Source organism: Syngnathus leptorhynchus, chromosome 2 (assembly GCF_054491065.1).
Source record: "Syngnathus leptorhynchus isolate UIUO chromosome 2, UIUO_Slep, whole genome shotgun sequence".
NCBI lineage: Eukaryota > Metazoa > Chordata > Actinopteri > Syngnathiformes > Syngnathidae > Syngnathus > Syngnathus leptorhynchus.
This window is the reverse complement of record NC_141196.1, coordinates 10,486,691-10,497,771: the sequence shown is the minus strand read 5'-3', so window position 1 is coordinate 10,497,771 and position 11,081 is coordinate 10,486,691. Positions and strand designations below refer to the sequence as shown.

At 40.1% G+C, this 11,081-nt stretch overlaps 1 protein-coding gene across 1 annotated transcript; it reads right to left on the bottom strand.

Annotated features, from left to right (window-relative positions):
* Positions 1-44: 44 nt before the first annotated feature.
* anxa5a (annexin A5a) lies at positions 45-10,768 on the bottom strand. The gene is made up of 11 exons (XM_085937854.1): positions 10,741-10,768; positions 9,397-9,491; positions 8,690-8,803; positions 3,958-4,048; positions 3,311-3,390; positions 3,065-3,115; positions 2,502-2,595; positions 2,137-2,232; positions 2,009-2,067; positions 1,399-1,521; positions 45-298 (listed from the first exon to the last, which is right to left on the bottom strand). The coding sequence occupies exons 1-11, from the start codon at positions 10,751-10,753 to the stop codon at positions 239-241; spliced, it is 876 nt and encodes a 291-aa protein (XP_085793980.1). The 5' UTR covers positions 10,754-10,768; the 3' UTR covers positions 45-238.
* Positions 10,769-11,081: the final 313 nt, after the last annotated feature.

Here is an 11,081-nt window from a genome sequence, read left to right as displayed (position 1 = left end):
ACAAGTACACACACGACAAACCTTTATTAACCCCCCCCCCCCCGCAAGTCAGACAATAGCACACACAACAAGCTTTTATCACGTTTTCCCGCTCCAAGTCAGACAATAGCACACACAACAAACTTTTATTCACTTTTTCTCCCTCCAACTCAGTGAATGTGTGTGGGGAAGTGATCAGGAGTGTTTTCTTTGTGTTTTGTTGATGATTTTGGTTTTGTGGTCAGGTAGCCAGCTCGGCTCAGTCTCTGGAGCCACATAGGTACAGCAAACACTTCCGGTAGTCGCCCGTTGTGTCCTCCTACAAATGCACACACAAACATATCATTTTAGTCAAAATGTTTATATTGGAATTGGGTAAACTTGTAAATAAAAATTCAGACTTTTGTCACCAGAACCTTGACTTGAAACTCTAATTTGAAACAGCAACCCAGTTTTAAAACCATAATTTCAAGACACTGATGTCAAACTCTAAACGTGGTTTGAAACCCCAATTTGAAACTGTCATCCCATCAAACTGCCACAGTATAGCTCCTCCTTAACGTTGTGCAGTGGTACTCGATGCCTTAGAATATGGGCCCAATACCACTTATTCATTCTTATATTTAATCTTAAACCCTAACTTGACATATTTTGCAACGTGGGAGGACACTGGAGTATCTGAGAGTGAACAAACTCCACACAGGAAAAGATAATGGAACGAAACCTCCAGGCTGTGAGGCGGCCATACGAACCACTTTCCACCGTGCTGCCACACACAAATAAATTTGCTGCTTGAAGAGCATAGCGTCAGGAAGGACGTGATAAGACCGCCGACTTTGCCGATGGATGTTCCACTCTGAGGATTACGTCGGGCTCCTCCATGTTTGAAAAGAATCTGCTCATTCTTAGAGCAAAGTGTTTACGCTAATTGCATCTCTCCCTCCTCTCAGTCTCTCTCTCTCTGACTCTCTCTTGTGTGCGTGTGTTTCCATCCTAAATGTAAGCAGAGCTGCTGGAGAGGAATGTTTGTCATCACTCTGCTTTTATAGACTTATCTACAGGATATGTATGGGCTTGTTTATAGAAACGGATATGCTCACAGTATATGCTGTCTGGACTTATTTGGAGCAATTGTACCAAATAGAAATCTTCATTTCAAACCATAACCCTTTCAGCCTTGGAACCATAATTGAATGAAGGATAAAATTATAATAAAAATTATAAAAAATATAAAAAATAATAATAATTAATAATAAAAACCCTAAATTGAAAACTGTGTGTGTGTGTGTGTGTGTGTGTGTGTGTGTGTGTGTGTGTGTGTGTGTGTGTGTGTGTGTGTGTGTGTGTGTGTGTGTGTGTGTGTGTGTGTGTGTGTGTCATTTTTCACGAGACACGTATAGTTCAAGAAGCATACCGTACCTGAATAGTGTTGTAGAGCGAGGCTCCATACTTTTCCTTGAAACATGCTACGATGTCTAACATGTCTTCCTCGCTCCTGGACACCAGGACCCTCATCAGGGTGTCGTCATCCGTCCCGGGACGCTGCAGAAAATACAAACACACACACATTTAGAAGATCGAGAGCCATCGATCTCTGTCTGTCTGTCTGTCTTCTGTCTAATCTATAACGATCAAATCTACATTAGCTTGTGCCCCATGCTGAAGCCCCAACCAAGTCATGAAACCCTAATTTGGCAGCATAATACTTGTCTTGAACCTTAATTATATTAATCCCACTTTAAGAACATAATATAGAGCATAAGTCTTCATTGAAAGCCTACTTTGTACAGTTATGTCGCTAATGAAGTTTCCAGCGAGTGTGTGCCAACGTTCCACCTAGCGTCATGATCGCTAATGATGCTAAGTAAATATGTCAGTAATGAAATTGAGCTAAATTCCCTAGTGTTGGGTTATCTGTCCACTAAATGTAGCATGGGGAACACATCCTCCAATTATTCCATTCAGCTGGAATCGCTTTGCTAAGTAATTACGTTGAACAATAACATTATAAAAAGTACACACACCCTACCCTCATTGATCTGTACAGCGACTCAGCAAAGAAAGAGGGAACGCTGCGGGTGCATTTCACTGTCGAGGAAAACACATTTTAGTGAGTCATGCAAATGTCATTAATATGAATGATGAAAAATGTCATACCGACAGCCAGCAGCAAGTTCTCCAAATTTCCCGTGGTCTCGCCTTCAATGCTGTTTTCGATGTCTGAACCGCACAGTTTCTTGTAGGCGTCAAACACTGTACACATTTTTACAATACAGTTATCCAGCTTCATCTGTGATGTACAAATACCATATCCAAGATGTCCTAGGCATCATGTTTAGTGTAAACAAATTCCGTAAAAATGACTTTTTATCTCTACCATCGCTTTCTGTAGGCACGAAAAGCAGTATTGAAGAGGATTTCCCCTTCAGTATGAATGAAGTTGTTTTACAAAATCCATGAATGCCCAGAACCTGCGATTCCAAGTTAAACGTTGAGCCGTCATTCCATAAATCTACTCTCACCTTTACGGAGATGTTCTGCGCTTCTATTTCCAAGAATGTGGATGAATTTCTCCTCATCTGTGCCAAATTTGCCCTCGCCCGCTGCATACAAGTCCTGTGGTCACGGTAAACCAGCTTTGATGATTACAACTTGTGAGTTATTAATGACAGAGCAGCAGGTGTTGCTGAGGCCCTGTCGCAATTGCGCTCATCAGTATTCTTCACGCAAATTCATTTTTTTTTAAATTCCCCAATATTTTGTAAAAAATTTAAATTGTGGAGAGTGGTTTCAGTTGCCCATCATTGTGTCAGATAATAATTCTCCAAAATTGGTATTAATGTTTGAAATCACATTGGTAGTAGCTAAGCATATATTATGTCCTATTTCCTCACTACATTTAGTTTTTCCTCTCCATTCCACGGAAAGACAATTTCCACAGTGCAAATGTTCTAGCCACACAAGAAGAACATTTCCCAGGAGACCGTGGATCTGCGAGCCTGCCAGCAACACCTTGTACAATAGCCTGCCTTGTGTGTGCGTGTGTGCATGGGGAATATAGATAATGATCATTTTTGCTTCCTACCTTTGCATCTTTGGTGATGTTTGGCTCGTTGACTCCCTCCTCCCGCCTTCCCTTTTAGACAAGCAACAAGCATCATAAAATATTTTAAGTAGAAAATCTTTAAAAAAAATTACAACTTGATTTTATTTTGGGGGTTTTTCTTGATTTGACTTGACTTAAAAATTCCTTCTTTTCTTATATTGCGACCTCACGTAAATGTGAATAAAAACGCATTTCGACCTTCACGTTGTTTCAAATAGACTTTACCTGCAAGAGGATGACCAGCAGTCTCTGGTAGTATCCTGACGTGTCACTGCAGATGTCCTTCTCTAGCTTGCTGCCAAACTCTGCAAGATAAGATTATTATAATATTATATTACAGCTTTTCCACCTGGTAATTTTATCATCCTTCTTTTTCTGCATTTTCCTTTTACAATGTGGCATCTTGATGCCAAGGAAACAATTTGAAATGAGTTCTTTGTTTCCATCTATAGGCAATTACAAAGAAATATTTCATGGAGTTCTGCTATTTGTGGAAGAACTCGGTCACTTTCCATCCTGCAAATAGTTGGTTTTTATTGTATTTTGAATTTATTCTCATGACGCAACAATAAGTTTATTTTTTTTGCTGGTTATGTGTGTGACAATCATTGGGACTTTGACTTTACATTTGTAGACCATGTCTCATTTCAGAAAAAAAAATGCCTTGAAAGTAACATGATCAATCATTTTTTTTAACTTCATCGACAGGCGTTCTGATTACTAATTAAGCTTATTACATGTATCAATACACAACCATAACTGCTGTTTGACTTCTAGTGATCCTTTTTCATGCTCAGTGTTGGTTTATGTCCCAATGGCTCAATAATTCACCGCTAATGGTGGTAAAAGCACACGCTGATCGATGTACTCACCTTTCTCGTAGACCGTAATGATATCTCGAAGGCGTTGACTGTTCCTGGAGGCCAAGATCTCAATCAACACGTCGTCATCAGTCCCGACGCCCTGCGGTGCAAGAAGAAAGAATCATCAAGAAGCTATTGGTGTGGTTTTTATGGCTCCAGCAAACAAAAGAAATGGATAATACATTTTTCGTTGCTTTCCCGTTTTGTGTGAGCGAGTCGGGTTGCCACGGCGACCCTGAACACCCTCAATTGCAGCTTTTGTGTGTTTAATTAACTCTTTTCACACTCTTCTCAAAGCCTCTGTTATGATGTGTCGTGTAGCTGCTTGATGCTAACCCTGGAGATCCGCATCTACCTTGAAAGTAAGCGTAGTGTAAATACTCCATATATTAGGGCTGGGCAATTTTGAATTTTAATTGCATTTTATTTTCTCAATGTGCGATATGTGATTATCTAGGAATGTAGTAGAAGTGATCATTGGAAAATGGAAAGACTTGTAGAAATACTGAAAAATAAAGCATTGCATCTTGATAATAGCGATCAATAATTGTTGATCATTGTCAATAATAACATTAAAAGTAATTTGAGCAAATGTTTCAGCAGTGTGTATACAACTGGATTCCCTTTGCATTAATCAGGGCCAAAGTAGCAGCTCTCAGCCTCAACAGTAGGAAACTATAATATTTGATAACGATGACTGACTTTTTTATATATATATATATATATATATATATATATATATATATATATATATAAATCAAATAATCAAAAATCATTGTCAAAGCTTCATGGAAAGTGAAAAGTGCCACACTCGCCCTCACCCCCACTTTCTGATTGGCTATTTGATCTGTGACGTCACTCGGACACTCCATTAGGTACACCGCCATTTTCAGGTGTACCTAATCACAGGCCACTTCATTAGGGAAAAATCATGGTCAAAACTTAAATGAAAGTGAAAAGTGCCACACCCGCCCTCACCCCCACTTTCTGATTGGCTATTTGTGCTGTGACGTCACTCGGACACTCCATTAGGTACACCGCCATTTTCAGGTGTACCTAATCACAGGCCACTTCATTAGGGAAAAATCATGGTCAAAGCTTAACTGAAAGTGATTGGCTGTTTGATCTGTGACGTCATCCGGACACTCTATTAGGTACACCGCCATTTTCAGGTGTACCTAATCACAGGCCACTTCATTAGGGAAAAATCATGGTCAAAGCTTAACGGAAAGTGAAAAGTGCCACACCCGCCCTCACCCCCACTTTCTGATTGGCTGTTTGATATGTGACGTCACTCGGACACTCTATTAGGTACACCGCCATTTTCAGGTGTACCTAATCACAGGCCACTTCATTAGGGAAAAATCATGGTCAAAGCTTAACTGAAAGTGATTGGCTGTTTAATCTGTGACGTCATCCGAACACTCTATTAGGTACACCGCCATTTTCAGGTGTACTAATCACAGGCCACTTCATTAGGGAAAAAGCTTAAGTGAAAGTGAAAAGTGCCACACCCGCCCTCACACCTACTTTCTGATTGGCTGTTTGATCTGTGACGTCACTCGGACAATCCATTAGGTACAACGCCATTTTCAGGTGTACCTAATCACAGGCCACTTCATTAGGGAAAATCATGGTCAAAGCTTAACGGAAAGTGAAAAGTGCCACACCCGCCCTCACCCCCACTTTCTGATTGGCTATTTGATCTGTGACGTCACTCGGACACTCCATTAGGTACACCGCCATTTTCAGGTGTACCTAATCACAGGCCACTTCATTAGGGAAAAATCATGGTCAAAGCTTAACGGAAAGTGAAAAGTGCCACACCCGCCCTCACCCCCACTTTCTGATTGGCTATTTGATCTGTGACGTCACTCGGACACTCCATTAGGTACAACGCCATTTTCAGGTGTACCTAGTCACAGGCCACTTCATTAGGGAAAATCATGGTCAAAGCTTAAATGAAAGTTAAAAGTGCCACACCCGCCCTCACCCCCACTTTCTGATTGGCTGGTCGGTCTGTGACGTCACTCGGACACTCCATTAGGTACACCGCCATTTTCAGGTGTAGCTAATCACAGGCCACTTCATTAGGGAAAAAGCTAAAGTGAAAGTGAAAAGTGCCACACCCGCCCTCACCCCCACTTTCTGATTGGCTAATTGATCTGTGACGTCACTCGGACACTCCATTAGGTACACCGCCATTTTCAGGTGTACCTAATCACAGGCCTCTTCATTAGGGAAAAATCATGGTCAAAACTTAAATGAAAGTGAAAAGTGCCACACCCGCCCTCACCCCCACTTTCTGATTGGCTATTTGATCTGTGACGTCATTCGGACACTCCATTAGGTACACCGCCATTTTCAGGTGTACCTAATCACAGGCCACTTCATTAGGGAAAAATCATGGTCAAAGCTTAACTGAAAGTGATTGGCTGTTTAATCTGTGACGTCATCCGGACACTCTATTAGGTACACCGCCATTTTCAGGTGTACCTAATCACAGGTCACTTCATTAGGGAAAAATCATGGTCAAAGCTTAAATGAAAGTGAAAAGTGCCACACCCGCCCTCACCCCCACTTTCTGATTGGCTATTTGATCTGTGACGTCACTCGGACACTATTAGGTACACCGCCATTTTCAGGTTCGTTAGCGAAGATTCCCGAGTGAGTGACAGACAGCGTTGCTGCCATGCCAGCCGACACACGTCATACCTACATTGATGTTTTAATTTTGTATTTGTTGGATTGTAGTCTATGGTGTTATGTGGATGTGTTTGTGTTTGAATAAAAGGTTGAAAAAAAAATTCTGTTTTGCCGACATTTATTTGGGGGCACACCAACTCATATAACGTAAAACACATGTATTGTCATATAAATCAGTGAACCAAATGTCTGATTTTTATGTTTTAATTGGCGAATATAAAAACAAGGAATAAAACACAAGACAAGCTTTAACAAATGTTTATGAAAATAATAATAATAATAAAAGTACATTTCAAACCAGAAATCTAATGTGATCACTTTAGAAAGTGATTCGTTCACTCTCGTTCTTCTGAAAAGATACGTTGTTTTGAACAAACCTTTCACTCACGAGCCAACACGAACCCGCATGCCAACTGACTCCGTTGTTATTACATTCTCGTTACTCTGAGGATTGCATCAACTCTAATCATGCCTCCATGATGAGCAGTAAAGCCATCCTAAAACACGAAGAAGACGCTCTGTCACATTGTGACAGTGAGCACCCGGCGCGCCATTTTCTAAATTTCAACGATGGCTCTGTCACAATAATAAGACCAGCGCGGTGCAGTTGCGCGGTTGCGCGATCGGACAAAAATGCGCAAATGAAAAAATGCTTAAAAAGAAGTTTTTTTTTGCTTGGAACGGATTAAAAAGAAATCATTATTTGTAATGCAAAAACATGATTTGGAATTCGAACGATTCCCTTCTCGAACAGCCTTCTGGAACGGATTGTGGTCAAAAACCGAGGCTCCACTGTAGTTATATACTAGATCTCTGCGGCGCACGTGCGGCGTTGTCGACATAAAGGACGAGTAATTTGATCGATGGATTTAATGATTTGGAGTGACGCAGATGGTTTGATAATATTGTTATAATATGATAGTTATTTGAAATATACTTTAGATATCGTTATATGGGTCTGTGGAATAATTAGAAATGCAACTTACAATGAGTCCGATGTCAGCGGCGCAGCGCATATGCGGCGCATACACTCCATTGTTTACATAAAGGACGATCGATGGAATTAATGAATTGGAGTGACACAGATGGTGTGATGAACGTGTAATTTATGTAATACCTATTTGAATAACTCTGAATGTTACGTCAGGCCCGTTCTCAGCTCCTCGTTTGTGTATATGTCACGTTAGCATACCGTATCGTTTAGCCTGTTGTTGCTGGTTCATGTCTGTTCTTGGTGTTGGATTTTGACCAATAAATTTTTGCCCCAATAGTGCGATTTGTACTCCGGTGCGACTTATATATGTTTTTTTTTTCACTTTATTGTGCATTTTATGGCTGGTGCGACTTATACTCCAGAGCGACTTATAGTCCAAAAAATACGGTACAACAGTGTGTAATATGCATAATATCGATTTTACATGTGGAGCTTCCTGGCAGAATCGTAATGAGTAATAATCTATTGTGTTTTAGCTCAATGGCTGATTATAAAAAGCCCAAATAGAACATCTTGCGCTTTTGAAAGAATGCTAATCTATTGACTGCTCATTTTCAGTGAGTGCTTTTTACTCAAGCATAAACAACAAAGTGTGCATATTCCCACTTGTCACTGGCACGTTTCATTAGGTGTCAATTGCCGACTGACAGCGTCAGCCCCGCTATTATTATGCATTTCACCATCATTAGCACAGCTTTTTGGCAATGCATTTATTTTCACTGGTGATGAAGAAAGCGACGATCACTGTGGTTGACACGCTATTGCTGGTTTGCTAAAATAAATGCTACATTTCTTACGGCACAGATTGAACCAACAAAAATTGAAAATGAAATGTATCATCAGTCCCCCCAAAATGATAAGGTAAAATCTTGCATTACCTTTAATGCATTGGATTCTGAAAATAGAGGTAACATTTACTATGTCATCAAATCAGCTTTATAATCTTTGGTTCATTTATTTTGGGAGCATTTTGAAAACTTGTGTGTCATCTTGCCATTTTTTTCCCCCCACCCTAGTTCAAATTGATGACTTGAGCGTTACCTTGATGGCCTTGTGCAGCAGCATGGCATCGTACAAGACAGGGGGAGTCATCAGGGCCACGATGAGATTCTCAAACAGACCCCCGAGCTCCGATTTGAGAGCGTTGACCAAATTCTGTGGGAGCAGATCGATTGATGATGTTTTGGAAATAATTGCATTTGGATTGAACTGGATTGTGTTTTATTTGGAACATCACTAACTTAAAGGAGAAGTCTTGACAATATTATGTTCTGTGCCACCCTGCTTGTCTCTTCATGGCATTCAGACTATTATTGGGTTTGTGAAATATGAGTTAAGGAGCAAAATCCACAATTTTTCAGCCATCTCATCTCATGTTGCCTTGTATTTGCACTTGTTGAGAATGACATCACAGCGCCCAAGCAGTGACCAATCACGGGTCATCTTTTGTCTGGGTTTGGTCATGTGACATTCGCGAGCTGAGCGCTTAAAGGCACTGACTCGCGGTGCGGTGCCTCTTAACATATTACTTTTTAATTATATTTTAAACATTTTTACATTACGTTTTTGACTTGATTAAAAATACATATACGAATAAAAAAAAATATTCAGTTTAAGAATCCAAATTTGTTTTGTTGGTTTTGTAGCATTTGTAATATCATTTGAAAAAGGTAGACTTGTCCACTCCCCAAAGCACCCCAACACCTCTCCCCTCGTCTGTCCTTCGGCTTTCCATTATCCAGCTTCACCTTTCCGTAGGCGGTTTTGTACGCCTCCTTTATTTGCTGCCTCTGATCGTTGCTACGCGCCGCCAACAGCATGAGGACTACATCTTCATCCGTCCCTGTAGGACAAACGACAAGAAAGAAGAAAGGTGATTAAGGTCCCATGCGAAGGTGGTGAATTATTGACTGTTGGCTTGTGAAAGTCAAGATTTTAGCGAGATAAAAAAAAAAAGCAACAGAGGTCACTGAGAAAGAAGGACTAGAATTTGATACTCCTGCATTGTAGAGTGACCGTCAACATCATTGATCAGTACAAATGCAGTGCAGCAGGCTTTTCCAATCTTTGTTTAGACGAAGGGACAGTTTTTTGAATAGAAAAATCTTAGAACATGTGTACCACCACAGGGTAGGTAGCTGCATTGTGAAAAAACTGTCACCCAGTGTTTAACCGTTTTTGTTTTTGAAAACAAATGTCGCACGTAATGCTGTCAACATTTCAATCGTGATCAAAGAGGTCAAAAAAATCAAGCTGAACATTTTCTCTCTGCCCCCATTAGTCCAAACCTGTCATTTAAACAGTTGGACTAACAACTAAATTAAAAAATAGCTGATGTACTTCCTGAGTACAGTGATGTGAATTAAGTCATATATCATTGTCAAGTGGAGTTGATTAAAAGGAGTGCAGGTATCGGTGAATTAAACAGTAGAATTCACCTGGGGGTTTTTTTCCATTTCATGGGGCGGCCAGTTTGCCTCTCTTACTGTCGACTGAAAATGACATCCCAGTTGCCAGGTCTCAGGCCACAACCAATTACAGCTCCCCAGTTTTCTGATGATGAGCTGTGATTGGTTATGATGTGGGGGAAAATTGGTGGATTTTGCCTGTTTTATTCACATTCCACAAGTGAAACATGAATCAGAACACCGAGTTTTGACTCTGCACACGACATTTTATTACAAATCAAATTTGGGGTTGACTTCAACTTTAAGTGCAAAGATTAGTCAAACATCTACTACCCAAATGTCCCATAAGAAGTGATTCATACAGTTTTATTAAAATAGGCAATTACAAACATTTTTGGTTAGCTTCCCCTCCTTATGAATCTTTACTATTTTCTACTATTGCTGTTTTCCAAGAATCCAGTATTGCAGAACACTGACAGTGATGTTAAAAAGAGTGAGCTGAGTGGGAGAAGTAATTTGACGCATGGCTTTGAGACAATACCATTCATACAGAACATTCATACACCAGCATTTTAAAAACAAACACTCACTTCTGCTTGTTTAGCAATGCAAATAAATCACAATGAAAATGAAAACTAACGTTTGGAATGGCAACGAAGCAAAGTGTAAGAGGTGAGCGCTTACCTAGTCCTTTCATGGCTCGGTGGAGAATCTCGGCGTCATGCTTGGCGTCAAAGTTGACAAAAGGTTGAACGCTCCCTCGATATGCCTGCAGGGAGGAAATAACCATTGATATGTTCTTAAAATTGCCATAAACATTTTTTCTAAAAAAATATCTTCTTATCTAAATATATATCGATATATCGTGATTGAATGCCTTACACAAAAGATTTCATGACAAAATCCAAAGGAAGAACTCACCATGTTCGTTTCTAATGAGCTGAAAGAGATAAGATCAAGTTCATTTGAATCACAAGCAAAAACAAACGTAGAAAAGTCCAAAATTAATAGCCTAAAAACAAAGA